This window comes from Sphaeramia orbicularis, unplaced genomic scaffold (genome assembly GCF_902148855.1).
Source record: "Sphaeramia orbicularis unplaced genomic scaffold, fSphaOr1.1, whole genome shotgun sequence".
In the NCBI taxonomy this organism is placed as follows: domain Eukaryota; kingdom Metazoa; phylum Chordata; class Actinopteri; order Kurtiformes; family Apogonidae; genus Sphaeramia; species Sphaeramia orbicularis.
In genome coordinates this window covers 27,814-43,185 of record NW_021941606.1, presented here as the reverse complement: position 1 = coordinate 43,185, position 15,372 = coordinate 27,814, and the positions used below count along the sequence as shown (strand labels likewise).

Genomic DNA, 15,372 nt, shown 5'->3' with positions numbered 1-15,372 from the left:
CCCCTCAGGAAACCAAACTGTGTTTTTCAGGTGGTGGAAATAGCCGGCTTTACTGAACACTTACTGAGCGAATGTGAGAGCAGGCCCAAGTTCAGCCGGTGCCCACAGTGCTCAGAGGCAGTGCCCACTGAGGAGTTGAGCCTCCATGTGCGAAGTCCAGCCTGCAACCGTGAGTTTCACCCTCACCCTTCAATTACAAAGTACACTCGACTGTAACTCAACTGTATATAGCACTTTTTATATAATTATACAATCCCAAATATACAGTCCCAATGTCGTTTACTGGATCAGTGTTATTTATAGTAGTCCCTTTTATATGACTTAACCCCAAACACATTTTCATTGTTAAAAAAACTTTTAGGCCCATATATTAATCACAACCTCTGAAAGCAAAATCCATCCATTCAGTGTGATGTCATCCATTATAACTTAATCTAGTGATCGTTTGATCGGTAAACTGAGTGCAAAAGTTTCTCACTTTGTGAATAATCTGCCAGTTCAACATATCAGTGTGCACACTTAAAATGTATTAACTTTTTCTGTGATTGTTGCTTCAGAGGTCAAGTTTTGTTTTGTTTTTTTTAATTATGCTGACATCCCATATGAGAACCCAACAAGGATTTGAAAATGTTGCCTTTGAGCTGTTAGTGGGGTGAGGGAATTTCCAAAGCAACCAAACAACTTGCACGTTTTTTACATGTTACTATTTCCTCAACACTCCCAAAAGCTCAGACCAGTTTAGATCATTTAATTGCATTCTGTCACAGAAACTCCAAACACTTCCTCACTTGGATGAACCATTACATCCATGTGCAAAAGACACACTTCCTCAAAGGGTTATTCATCAACCTCAGCTTGGAAAAAAACATACTACTTCTCTGTTTTTTTTTTTTATTTCCTTCCTGGTTTTAACAGTGATTGTTCCACACTTTGTCCTTAAAGTACCCCTGCTTCTAGTACCCAGTGCAGCTGAGTGCTCTATCCATTTTTAAAATTCTAAATAGCAGAATATTCATATTCTGTTGGGTTAGTATATTAGCAGCACTTTACACAATGTATTACAACAACTGCTTTCCGTTTTCTAAACTGGTAAATTTGGAAAATTGGTTGACAACGTACATCTTAAGTGTCCGTTAACGACCATATGTCAGCATAAATTATTGACACAGGAAGGTCTTTAGTGTGGGCATAAACTTGACGTCACCCCTTCATCATCTCTGTTGGTTTAAATCTACTCTGCCACATTTAAAATCTACACCATAAATGGTGTTTCTTGTTCTCCAGAGGTTACTGTAATGTTTTCAGCTGTCAGTGGGATGATTGTATCTTTTGCTCCGCAGGACTTGAGGAGACCTTTTTCTGAAATTGTGTAACAGGCTTAAAAGTGTCATGTTTCTGTCTATTGCAGCCTCCAGCTCAGGTAAAGCCTTCAACCACTGTCCTTTGTGCCACAACAACTTCATGCCTGGAGAGGAGGTGAGATTCAGCAGCTAGGAATGTCTTATCAATCTGATCCTGTGATGCGACAAAATTAACAAATTGTCGCATAAGCAACAAAAATAAAAACCCATCTGTTCCACTGTGATGCTAATTTCATTATCTTTTAAGGTGTTCATAGAACTTGTCTTACATCATCTGTGTCACCACAGAAACCAGAAAGAATCTAATATTAGGCTGGGGCAGTAAACAGGTGTGGAGGTAAAACACTGCTATTGTTGGCCTTTAACGACTTCAAAAGAAAAGGGGCCTTTGTTCCTAAAGGGCTCCCTCATTTGTCAAGACAAGAAATCACATTTGCAATCACATTCCAAAGATTCCCTTCCGTTTAAAGAAAAAATAGTTGAAAGTAGAGGAAATGTCCCAATTGGTTGTTTGTAGACAAGCTTCATGCAGCAGGATTAACACCACCATGCACGATAGGTGTCAGTTTACATTTAGAATTTTACTGGATTATGTACTATCAGTTTTATCACGCAGTATCCTCCAAATAAAGTCAGCGCTGAACTGGCAAAAGCCGTAGGTTAATAACAGTCGGAGCTCCAAAACGGACTCCTCCATGCTAAAATGCCCAGTAGATGTCTTCAGAGCTTAGGTCAAAAGGACGTTCGGATCTCCAGAGGTAATGTCCCTGTTCAGGACAGTTTTGAGGAGTGTACTTTCATATAACTCGCCTGTATTCAGCTATAATTTTGTTCAAAATTAAGGGGCGTGGTTGCATTGAGTGACAGTTGTGAGACATCCATGTTGACCAAGTCGGATTTGATTGACAGCTACTTCCTCCACTAAACTGAACTTCCATAGCTTCTGCATAATGAGTAAAAGCTTTTCTCTCTTAACAAACAAGTAACACGACAACATCTTCACATTCTGATTTTGAGTTTCCCACTACTTATTGCAACAGGTCACTTAGCTACATTAACAATTATTAGCATGCACTCTACATCGGATTAGCCAGACGTCTGATTAGACAGGCTACTTCGCATGTTTACACATTCCATGAAACTATTACAACAGTTTTAACTAACACAGCATTTTTCCCATTGCTCTTCCAAGCTCCACCATCTTACCAAAATATGTTCCCTTTTGACTCAAGAACAACAAAACGGCTATGGGTAACATACAATTTTTGGGCTGATATTTTTGTTTTTGATTAACATGCCTTTGTTTATGTAGTAAAATAGACTTTTTTTTTTTTTTTTGCTACAGATAGCTCTGCTGTCATTGTAGTTAAGAGGCTACACCATCAGAGAATTCTGTTATGTTTCATGAAGTTAATCAGTATTTAATTACAAAACATGGCCAATTACCATAACCTAGTTACAGTTAGCATTAATTCACTTTTAGATTATGTGGTCTCCCAGATAGCCTGCTACTTAGAATGTTTATCGGAAGAGTAAAATGTAAATCACATTTTAAAACTGCATATGTTAACATATATTAAGTAGTTTTAAATAACTTGGTGGCATTCAACATAACATTTTTTAAGGGTTTGTCTTCTTTCTGTATCTACCTGTCCCACTTTCATAGACTTACTCAGAAATAGTTGAATGTTTGATTCCTAGAAGGATCCATCTTCTGATGCTATATATTAATCTTCTCCAACTCTCTAAACCTCCAGATGCTGAACTCAGCCCCATTTGACATCACCTTGCATCAGCAATATTTACTAAAATCACATCAAAGGTCTTATGCAGTTTGATCCACTTCTATATCATTCATGTATATTATACTTAAATAGTGCCTTTAATACGTCTCCAGCTCCATAGAATGACCAAACATGACCTTTGACCTGAACTCATTTGAATATCATGGTGGAAAAGACAGTCAAATCATTAGGTTGGACTTTTCAAATCTAAAAGAACATTCTTGTCCACTTTGTAGATTCTATTGCTTGAAATGTGTTAAACACACTATAGTTATACATCAAATATATCAAGCTTTTCAGTCTACAAAGAGGGCAAGATGTTCAATTTAAGGCAAACTAAGAAGGTCTGAAAAATTATGCATTACATACAGAAGTGAATGTAACAGCCAACTGATCACCTAAACATCTGATTTACAAATGTTTGTTGTTATGATCATAAGTATTTGTTGCTTTAATGGAACACCTTTCCAGTTGAGTAAATCATGTCGCTATTAATACAATTCACACACACCCCCCCCCCATGTCTGAAAATCTTTAGGAAAAAATAAAACAAAAAACAAATGCTACTCTGACCGGGAACCTGAGTCTTCCACCTTGCAGCCCGATACGTTACCGAGGGAGTTAAATGTGCGCTGTCTCAGGCTGACCTGTTCACTGTCTGATTGCCTACTTTTTTGGGATGTAAGTTACCAGTCTAGACATGATATAACGAGGGCGCTGATTGGCTCTGTGTCAGTAGCCACTTCGATTTTTTAAATAAATGCAAAGTGGGCAAAACATATAAGATACCAGAACATGTCCTTATGAACAAAATACCAGTGTATAAACTAGTAAACAGCAGCCCACACACCAGCGGTGATGGGAGGTAGTACATTCAGCTCATACCTGGTCAGCAAACATTCTTTCAGGCTTAAAAGATTCATTTGGGTAACACTTCATCAGTGGAATTTGTAGTTCATAAACCAAAAAAAATGCATTCATGGAACTTTGGGACACCTCCTCCTCTCCTTCAGTTTACATTGACCATGTGCTGTACCATTTCACAGTCTGCTGTTGTGCCCAACAAAAAACTATAAGCTGCTAAAAATCATTCTGGACAGAATGTAACTAAAGGACTGACATATAACCATAGTGACAAGAGGTAATGCTACATTTGGCCCAGAAAGGTGTTCATCCATTACTAATCCTTGATATAGCATGTTCAAGGTTGTCCTCCCCCACTAACAGTGTTCTCTTTCGTTCTCTGCTGTTCTGGTTTCTGTCGTCTCATGAATCATGCAGCTCGTCTTTCAGGGAGCCACTCTTCCTCTTTCTCTCTCATGCTAGCCTAATCAGGGCCTGTCCCAGTTAGCCACAGCACTTTGGAAATGAAACTCTGCACTATGTTCTCTAATTGGAAGACAAACAGACGGTGAAAAGAGCCTCCATGATATTTTTGGGGTGTATCAAACAGGAGGAGCTCTTTGCATTGGACGTCGATAAGATATTTAAGGATTTTCAAGCTGAGAGAACTGCTTAGATAAGTAACTGCTTGTGAGTATGTGACGGAATACAAATGATGCATTTATGCATTAGTTCATATTGAATTTACAGTTTACATGTAAAGAGAACAATAACAACTGCTTCGCATAAATAGAGATTTCACCTCTTACCAAATTAAATAAATAATAGACAGAAGGTTATGTGTGAAAAAGCAAACGAAGCCGGAATATGAGTAGTTACTTCACTCAAAGTATGGGATGCTTATTGCCACGCCCCATTCAGTGATGTCACAGCAGGTGTTCCATGTTGTACTTAGGATGTGAAGACTGAGGCAGAAGGTGGATGGATTAAAAATGAGCTCAATGTCCAACACAGGGTTTAACTGACTGGCTCGTTTATTATAAGTTATTTTTGTAATCTTTTATTCTATAATTTTATTGCAGGAGGCATCCAGCCTTAAAGTGCATCACTGCCGCCTACTATGTTTGACTGCAGTTTCTAACTTCACCTCTAGATGCCACTAAAGATTACACACTGAACCTTTAACCAATGCATTCTTCGTAACCAAGCAGTGTGTGTCCAGTTTGTGTGTTTTCATACCTGTACCTGGTTCTGCATTACCTTAGAAACCATTAACTCTTCAATAAAAATAATGGAAAGCATGTGAACATGGTGAAACCAGCCCTATTCGAATGGATCACACACACACATGACGGAAAAAGCAGAAGAGCTTTGTTAATAAGTTAATAAGTCTGGGTGAGGACGGTTTGAAAGTTTCCACAGGGCAGTTTGTGTTCAGGAAACTAAACCCAGAGGCTCATGGTCTGTTTGTGTTGTATAGTTTGTATATTCACTACCACAGCTGACTGTTGTATAGTTTGTATATTCACTACCACAGCTGACTGTTGTATAGTTTGTATATTCACTACCACAGCTGACTGTTGTATAGTTTGTATATTCACTACCACAGCTGACTGTTGTATAGTTTGTATATTCACTACCACAGCTGACTGTTGTATAGTTTGTACGTTCACTACACAGCTGACTGTTGTATAGTTTGTATATTCACTACCACAGCTGACTGTTGTATAGTTTGTATATTCACTACCACAGCTGACTGTTGTATAGTTTGTATATTCACTACCACAGCTGACTGTTGTATAGTTTGTATATTCACTACCACAGCTGACTGTTGTATAGTTTGTATATTCACTACCACAGCTGACTGTTGTATAGTTTGTATATTCACTACCACAGCTGACTGTTGTATAGTTTGTATATTCACTACCACAGCTGACTGTTGTATAGTTTGTATATTCACTACCACAGCTGACTGTTGTATAGTTTGTACGTTCACTACCACAGCTGACTGTTGTATAGTTTTGTATATTCACTACCACAGCTGACTGTTGTATAGTTTTGTATATTCACTACCACAGCTGACTGTTGTATAGTTTGTATATTCACTACCACAGCTGACTGTTGTATAGTTTTGTATATTCACTACCACAGCTGACTGTTGTATAGTTTGTACGTTCACTACCACAGCTGACTGTTGTATAGTTTGTATATTCACTACCACAGCTGACTGTTGTATAGTTTGTACGTTCACTACCACAGCTGACTGCTGTATAGTTTGTATATTCACTACCACAGCTGACTGTTGTATAGTTTGTATATTCACTACCACAGCTGACTGTTGTATAGTTTGTATATTCACTACCACAGCTGACTGTTGTATAGTTTGTATATTCACTACCACAGCTGACTGTTGTATAGTTTTGTATATTCACTACCACAGCTGACTGTTGTATAGTTTGTATATTCACTACCACAGCTGACTGTTGTATAGTTTGTATATTCACTACCACAGCTGACTGTTGTATAGTTTTGTATATTCACTACCACAGCTGACTGTTGTATAGTTTGTATATTCACTACCACAGCTGACTGTTGTATAGTTTGTATATTCACTACCACAGCTGACTGTTGTATAGTTTTGTATATTCACTACCACAGCTGACTGTTGTATAGTTTGTATATTCACTACCACAGCTGAGTGTTGTATAGTTTGTACGTTCACTACCACAGCTGACTGTTGTATAGTTTGTATATTCACTACCACAGCTGACTGTTGTATAGTTTGTATATTCACTACCACAGCTGAGTGTTGTATAGTTTGTATATTCACTACCACAGCTGACTGTTGTATAGTTTTGTATATTCACTACCACAGCTGACTGTTGTATAGTTTGTACGTTCACTACCACAGCTGACTGTTGTATAGTTTGTATATTCACTACCACAGCTGACTGTTGTATAGTTTGTATATTCACTACCACAGCTGACTGTTGTATAGTTTGTATATTCACTACCACAGCTGACTGTTGTATAGTTTTGTATATTCACTACCACAGCTGACTGTTGTATAGTTTGTACGTTCACTACCACAGCTGACTGTTGTATAGTTTTGTATATTCACTACCACAGCTGACTGTTGTATAGTTTGTATATTCACTACCACAGCTGACTGTTGTATAGTTTGTATATTCACTACCACAGCTGACTGTTGTATAGTTTGTATATTCACTACCACAGCTGACTGTTGTATAGTTTGTATATTCACTACCACAGCTGACTGTTGTATAGTTTGTATATTCACTACCACAGCTGACTGGGAAAAACTGGAATACTTGGAATTCCCGGTTGGAAATACTGTGGCCCAATCCCAATTCACCCCTTGGCCCCTCCCCCTTACTCTTACCCCTCCGTTTTGCGCATTCACATGAAGGGGTGGGGGTGTCCCAATTCCCAATGAGTCGAAGGGGAGGGGCTAAGGGGGAGGGGCTGTTTGGCGCTCCATATGGAGATTTTCCAGGACCACACTACAAACAGAGGGGTTTGAGAAATCTCCCATAATTCTGTTCAAATCATCGGCAAGATGGAGGTAAACACAGCGAAAAAGAGCAGCAGTGACGAAAGAAACACAAACATACAGATTTCCTTCATAAACAACGTAATCATGTGATCGACCGTTTAATGCCGTTTTAATGTGTTCTAGATCGCATTTCTGCACTTTGCAGTAGATATCCACAAACCGACGGCCAAAGCCCACGGAGCAGAGACGTTCCAGCTGCTGACAGCATGGGGAATTATATAGGAAACAAAGTTAGAACATCTGTTTGTAACAACATCGATGACTGCTGATGATGGAACAGGTCTGGAGTTCACACTGGTCTGTATGTGAGCCCTGAACTCAGACCAGTTCAGGTCTGGAGTTGACACTGGTCTGTATGTGAGCCCTGAACTCAGACCAGTTCAGGTCTGGAGTTCACACTGGTCTGTATGTGAGCCCTGAACTCAGACCAGTTCAGGTCTGGAGTTCACACTGGTCTGTATGTGAGCCCTGAACTCAGACCAGTTCAGGTCTGGAGTTCACACTGGTCTGTATGTGAGCCCTGAACTCAGACCAGTTCAGGTCTGGAGTTCACACTGGTCTGTATGTGAGCCCTGAACTCAGACCAGTTCAGGTCTGGAGTTCACACTGGTCTGTATGTGAACCCTGAACTCAGACCAGTTTCAGGTCTGGAGTTCACACTGGTCTGTATGTGAGCCCTGAACTCAGACCAGTTCAGGTCTGGAGTTCACACTGGTCTGTATGTGAGCCCTGAACTCAGACCAGTTCAGGTCTGGAGTTCACACTGGTCTGTATGTGAGCCCTGAACTCAGACCAGTTCAGGTCTGGAGTTCACACTGGTCTGTATGTGAGCCCTGAACTCAGACCAGTTCAGGTCTGGAGTTGACACTGGTCTGTATGTGAGCCCTGAACTCAGACCAGTTCAGGTCTGGAGTTCACACTGGTCTGTATGTGAACCCTGAACTCAGACCAGTTCAGGTCTGGAGTTCACACTGGTCTGTATGTGAACCCTGAACTCAGACCAGTTCAGGTCTGGAGTTCACACTGGTCTGTATGTGAGTCCTGAACTCAGACCAGTTCAGGTCTGGAGTTCACACTGGTCTGTATGTGAGCCCTGAACTCAGACCAGTTCAGGTCTGGAGTTCACACTGGTCTGTATGTGAACCCTGAACTCAGACCAGTTCAGGTCTGGAGTTGACACTGGTCTGTATGTGAGCCCTGAACTCAGACCAGTTCAGGTCTGGAGTTCACACTGGTCTGTATGTGAGCCCTGAACTCAGACCAGTTCAGGTCTGGAGTTCACACTGGTCTGTATGTGAACCCTGAACTCAGACCAGTTCAGGTCTGGAGTTCACACTGGGTCTGTATGTGAACCCTGAACTCAGACCAGTTCAGGTCTGGAGTTCACACTGGTCTGTATGTGAGTCCTGAACTCAGACCAGTTCAGGTCTGGAGTTCACACTGGTCTGTATGTGAGCCCTGAACTCAGACCAGTCAGGTCTGGAGTTCACACTGGTCTGTATGTGAACCCTGAACTCAGACCAGTTCAGGTCTGGAGTTCACACTGGTCTGTATGTGAACCCTGAACTCAGACCAGTTCAGGTCTGGAGTTGACACTGGTCTGTATGTGAACCCTGAACTCAGACCAGTTCAGGTCTGGAGTTGACACTGGTCTGTATGTGAGCCCTGAACTCAGACCAGTTCAGGTCTGGAGTTCACACTGGTCTGTATGTGAGCCCTGAACTCAGACCAGTTCAGGTCTGGAGTTCACACTGGTCTGTATGTGAACCCTGAACTCAGACCAGTTCAGGTCTGGAGTTCACACTGGTCTGTATGTGAGCCCTGAACTCAGACCAGTTCAGGTCTGGAGTTCACACTGGTCTGTATGTGAGCCCTGAACTCAGACCAGTTCAGGTCTGGAGTTCACACTGGTCTGTATGTGAACCCTGAACTCAGACCAGTTCAGGTCTGGAGTTGACACTGGTCTGTATGTGAACCCTGAACTCAGACCAGTTCAGGTCTGGAGTTGACACTGGTCTGTATGTGAACCCTGAACTCAGACCAGTTCAGGTCTGGAGTTGACACTGGTCTGTATGTGAGCCCTGAACTCAGACCAGTTCAGGTCTGGAGTTGACACTGGTCTGTATGTGAACCCTGAACTCAGACCAGTTCAGGTCTGGAGTTCACACTGGTCTGTATGTGAACCCTGAACTCAGACCAGTTCAGGTCTGGAGTTCACACTGGTCTGTATGTGAGTCCTGAACTCAGACCAGTTCAGGTCTGGAGTTGACACTGGTCTGTATGTGAGCCCTGAACTCAGACCAGTTCCACACCCTGGACTGTTCATATCTTCAGTGTCATTTTTGCGCTGAAGGACTGGTTTGAACGTTGTGGTGGGCCAGTTCTGGCCCGTGGGCTGAATGTTTGACAGCGCTGCCTTAGAGTTTGGATTATTATGCAGTTGAAATGCGTTGTGTTGTATGTGTGGGTAAGGTCAGACACAGAAATGATGTGAGCAGTTTCTCACCAAACACACCCTTAAGCTTCAGTGAAGAAAAAAACACTCAGAAAGTAACACTGTGAGTGCCAGAGCTCAGAGCGCAGAGCCAATGAATGAGTGCAGTGTTAGTGGGGGGGGGCACCTGTCCAGGTCCTGACTGCGCCTACACTCAGCCGCAGTCGCCACCATTGACAGCGTACCGGGGGGAGAGGCGGACTTACTGAGCTGCTTTGTGCCTTTTCCAGGCCTGGAAGGCTCACCTCATGGGCAGGGACGGCTGTAAACAACACTCACGCAGGACCGCCGCGGCTCAGAGAACTCAGCCGGCACAAGGTAAAGCATTCATACGGCCCAGGCGCTCAGCCACCGCCCCGACGCTCCATGTGAGCGCCGCACACACCGGACATATGTGAGGAACACTTCATGTCACAGCTACTGCAGTAGGGTTCCTGTCTCACAGAACAGAGTGCTGTGGTGTAGCATCTTCATACCCATATTCAGTGATATTTTTGCAACACACTGTGAATAACTTAATAATAATAATGTCACATTACACAAACCCTCATTTTGATGTTTTTTTTGCCTCAGATTATCATTGCCTACATTTACATGCAAATAAATATAATGATAGTGAGCATGAAAACAAGTGTAAACTACAACTGCAAGGAAGAAATAGCTTAAACAGTATAAAAAAAACACAAATTAGACCAGAAAACATTAATATGACTGTACACACAACATATTTCATGTTCTGTCTGGTCAGCTTCATTTCATTTCATGTAAATATACATCCATTCCTCATATTCAGGAAAAGTGTACATTTAGGATTCATAATAAGTTCAAAGAATGAAATAAGGCTGTGGTTTGAACCAGGGGATGTAAACTGGGAAGTGAAAATATGATACGGTCCAAAACCAGCGTCTAGGGAAGCTTTAGGAGTCAAAATGGGCTGAGGATCCAAACACAGAACAAATGTGGGAGAAAAGGATATTTCAAAACAAGGTTTCTCAAAGGAAGACGGGAGGGGATTTGCATATTTCAGTCTGTAGGAAAAGATTCAAGGAATGTGGATGAAATCCGTCCACATTCAGTTTACACAGTGTGTAAAGGACAAAGGTTTGGCTAACATTTGTGTCTGGAACTGTGTTGTGGTGTTCTCCACACTGATCCTGGTCTAGATGAACCATGGTTCTGGATGCAGTGTCAGTGCAGTGGGATCAGTGTTGTAAATATTCAAGGACTTAATAGATGATGAGAATAATCCTCAGTTGCAGCTCTAGCTAGGTGTAAACATAGTGACAGTTCCCAAAAACATGTCCATTTTGTCTCCTGTTAGAGTTCTGGGGCTCCTGCAGGAGGCTCTCATCGGTCCCATTCATTTATTCAGAGGTGAAGTTCGAGCTGATGCTGTTCTTTCTACTACAGTCAGGATTTCTACTGGTGCTCTAGGTGTCACATTTTTGACATTTTTCCTCTTGTTTTCACCAGTAACAGTAGCTTTGTGTGCTGACCACAGTCCGGCCTCAGATAGTGCAGTGTAGAATTAAAGGAGCGTCTTCAGCCACATCCTGTTTGTGTTCACATCAGCACACATGCAGCGCTGTAGTCACAAACACACACAAACACTGCACTTCCACACAGATCCTGCACGTTGTCACTGTTTGAGCCAAAGGTCATGTGTGTCCAGGCAGGGGGGCCGGCGGGGGGGCCCGGCTGAAGCAGGCCTGGTCGGTCGGAGCCCAGACCCGGCCCACGGGCAGAGGCAGCCGGATCCCGGCCCTGGCACCACCTGGAGGGAAGCGCTGAGGCCACAGAACCATCCAGAACCTGCTCCTGGACCTAACCCTAACCCTGCTTCTGCTTTTAGGCGCTTGGACAGTTCTAGGTTTGGACAAAGCACAGGTTGGTTGGGTCCAAAGCGTCAACTTTGCTTTCAATTTTGCAGTCAGTGATGAGTTATTGTTTCAGGAAAAGCTCAGAGTTCCCCTGCTACGCATTCACACTGAGGGTTTTAGAAAGCCAGAAGCATCTGTGATGCTCGGTTTCCTGAACCTGGTCATACCAGAGGTCCAGGAGCCCTGGAGGATCTGCCCAGAAGTCCAGATCTACGTCCTCTGAGACCACCAAGAGCTTCCTGCTCAGATGGGACCACATGATGCAAAAGGCTCCTCATTAATATATTCCATGTTCCACAAATACTAGATTCTGTATTTCATAGTATGATGAAAATGTTGAGTACCAGTGTGTAGGGCTGTGCAATATGTCAGTTTATATTAAACAACAATAGGAAAAGGTTCTGCTCTGTCGTTTATGATCGTCACAAAAAACACTTTGTATGTTTTCATCATCTGGGTATTTCACATGATGGAGGAGTTGAGTACTGCTACTGCACTACCAACTGTGGGCCCCAGGAAAGCAGTCACTGTGGACCCTATATATATATATATATATATATATATATATATATATATATATATGTATATATATATATATATATATATATATATATATATATATATATATATATATATATATATGTATATTCTATGTTGTCCTTCTGTCAGACCAGGGTGGGGTGGTGGTGGTGGGCTGGTTTTGTTTCTGGAGGAAATATCTGATAGTTGGATGAGCAGGTCCAGGATTCTTTTTCATCTGTGACTGAAACGTGTTTCTAAGGGAATGAAGTCGAACTTTGCCAAAGGTTCGATGCTTCACTGTTGCGCTGTTCCACACTGAACAGTCTGGACTTGTTCTTTCTTTCCTGCTCCATGTCTGCTGACAGAGTACAAACAAACAGAGGACACCTGGTCTTTATTGGACTGTCCATTCTGACAAAAGGACCAAACATGGACATGAATGTGAAGGACTGAACAGTACGGGGGGTCGTCATCATTAAGACTTTAGAGTTTTGTAAAAGGTAACCCTAAAAAAGACTTAAACTGACAGAGTTTAAAATTCTAGTAAAACTCAGCTAAATCTCGAGTGAAACATGAGTTTGTAAAGTACTTTTCTACTGTAAATTGTAATACTATTAGAGGTAATATTTCTACAGTGTGTTTGACAGAAACATTAGTATGTAGGTCAATGGAGAACGTGTTGACTGTGATCTGCTTCTGTTTTCAGAACTGTTGCAGCAGTGGATATTTAACTGAATGTGTTTGTTGTGGATAGCAGCCAGTATTTTCTGAATATGTATTTTTGGCTTCAGATTTACTATTTTTCTTACAAATGTAATTGATTTGTCTAAATAAAATTATATCACATGTTTATTTTGAATGGCCCATCTTCGTGCATTCATTCATTTATTCTGAGTAAATAAGTAAAGCATTTTACAGCACAAATGACCTCCATACAACAGTATCTGATAATGCAAATACATTCAACAGAATACATGTGAGTGCAACTTTTCAAATTCATTCATTTATACTCGAAGAGGAGTGGGAACAAGAAACCTTATTCAACCCATACAGACCTGACATGACTTTTGTGGCACTTCACAAATGATTTTTTCTCTATATTTGCCCTTTCTTCAGTGCTTCATCACCATTTATAATATTATCCTCTTTATTTTGCATTTCTTCAGTAAAATTCAGGTATTTTTCTATATTTAATTCACTGATCATGTAGATGTTCATATAATCTCAGAGTAAATTCAAAGTTTATTATATCAGAAACAGAGAAAACAGAAGATTGAGGGACTTCTTCAGCAAAATCTCTCATTAACTGAACATAAACCCAGTGTATCCATTCACTGTCACTGATCCAACTCCATGGGTTTTACTGGTGAATCAATGTTGTAGAAGATGACTGTGTTTCCACGGTAACTACGGAACCTCTGAACGTCCAAATGGGTCATATCTGATGGTCATGAAAAGATGACAAACTGCATTTTTACACCAATTATTTACATGAATTGATAGGATTAGTGGAGCAAAACGTCTTAAACATTTTAGATCCGTACATAGTTCTGGACGATCATGGATGTTTGGGTTTTTATGGGTTAATCTTACCACCATTTCTCACCAATAACATAATGAAGTTTTCTATTCTCACTCCTGTCTTTAAATTTTAAACCAGGACAATGAACAAATAGGCCAATACCAGATTAGAATAAACTCATTCGACAGTAGTATTATATAACTAAAATGTATGTGAAAAAATAGGAACAATGCATTCATTGTGGGATTACCATGGGTAACAGTTAAGGTTCTAATAGTTTTGGATTTTTCATTCTAGTTTAGTTTTATTTAGTTTGGACTTTTTTCCTCTAATTCAGTTCGTTTTAATTTGTTTTTAGAGCAGGTTTGATAGTTTTTATTAGTTTTCATTTTTTTCTCAATGCTTAGTTTTACTGCATTGTTCCTCCTGCGGTAAAAGGCTGTTGTGGAACACTGGACCAGCTCTATACTCTCCATCGGGTGCTCGAGGGTTCATGGGAGTTCGCCCAACCGGTCCACATGTGTTTTGTGGATCTGGAGAAGGCGTTCGACCGTGTCCCTCGTGGTATCCTGTGGGGGGTGCTTCGGGAGTATGGGATCCGGGACCCTTTGCTAAGGGCAGTCCGGTCCTTGTATGACTGAAGCAGGAGTCTGGTTCACATTGCCGGCAGTAAGTCAGACCTGTTCCAGGTGCATGTGGGACTCCGGCAGGGCTGCCCTTTGGCACCGGTTCTGTTCATCATTTTTATGGACAGAATTTCAGCGTGCCCTGGGGCGGTTTGCAGCCGAGTGTGAAGCGAGCGGGATGAGGATCAGCACCTCCGAATTCGAGGCCATGGTTCTCGACCGGAAAAAGGTGGTCTGCCCTCTGTGGGTCGGTGGGTAGTCTTTGCCCCAAGTGGAGGAGTTCAAGTATCTGGGTCTGGTTCGCAGTGAGGGAAGGATGGAGCGTGAGATTGACAGACGGATCGGTGCAGCGTCTGCAGTGATGCAGTCGCTGTACCGGTCTGTTGTGGTGAAGAAGGAGCTGAGCCGAGAGGAGAAGCTCTGGATTTACCGTCAATCTACGTTCCTACCCTCACCTATGGTCATGAGCTTTGGGTCAGGACCGAAAGGACAAGATCCCGGATACAAGCGGTCCAAATGAGTTTCCTCCGCAGGGTGGCTGGGCGGACCCTTAGGGATAGGGGGAGGAGCTCAGTCACCAGGGAGGAGCTAGGAGTAGAGCCGCTGCTCCTCCACATCCAGAGGAACCAGCTGAGGTGGATCAGACATCTGTTTCAGATCCTCCTGGACTCTTCCCTGGGGAGGTGTTCCGGGCATGTCCCACCAGGAGGAGACCTGAGGGAAGACCCAGGATACGTTGGAGAGACTATGTCTGTGGGCTGGA

General features: G+C 42.1%; 1 protein-coding gene across 5 annotated transcripts in view; it reads left to right on the top strand.

The window, feature by feature from the left end:
* The window catches only part of cep104 (centrosomal protein 104), a 75,842-nt gene extending 63,618 nt beyond the window's left edge, over positions 1–12,224 (top strand). For 3 of the 5 annotated variants that reach the window (XM_030130215.1, XM_030130216.1, XM_030130214.1), the window contains exons 19-22: positions 31–169; positions 1,409–1,476; positions 10,290–10,377; positions 11,732–12,224. In XM_030130215.1, coding sequence (XP_029986075.1) covers positions 31–169; positions 1,409–1,476; positions 10,290–10,377; positions 11,732–11,850 — 414 coding nt within the window. In that variant the 3' untranslated portion in view covers positions 11,851–12,224. Of the gene's footprint in view, positions 1–30; positions 170–1,408; positions 1,477–10,289; positions 11,655–11,731 lie in introns of those variants that run through there. The other 2 variants (XM_030130218.1, XM_030130217.1) reach the window with 2 other exon arrangements.
* Positions 12,225–15,372: the final 3,148 nt, after the last annotated feature.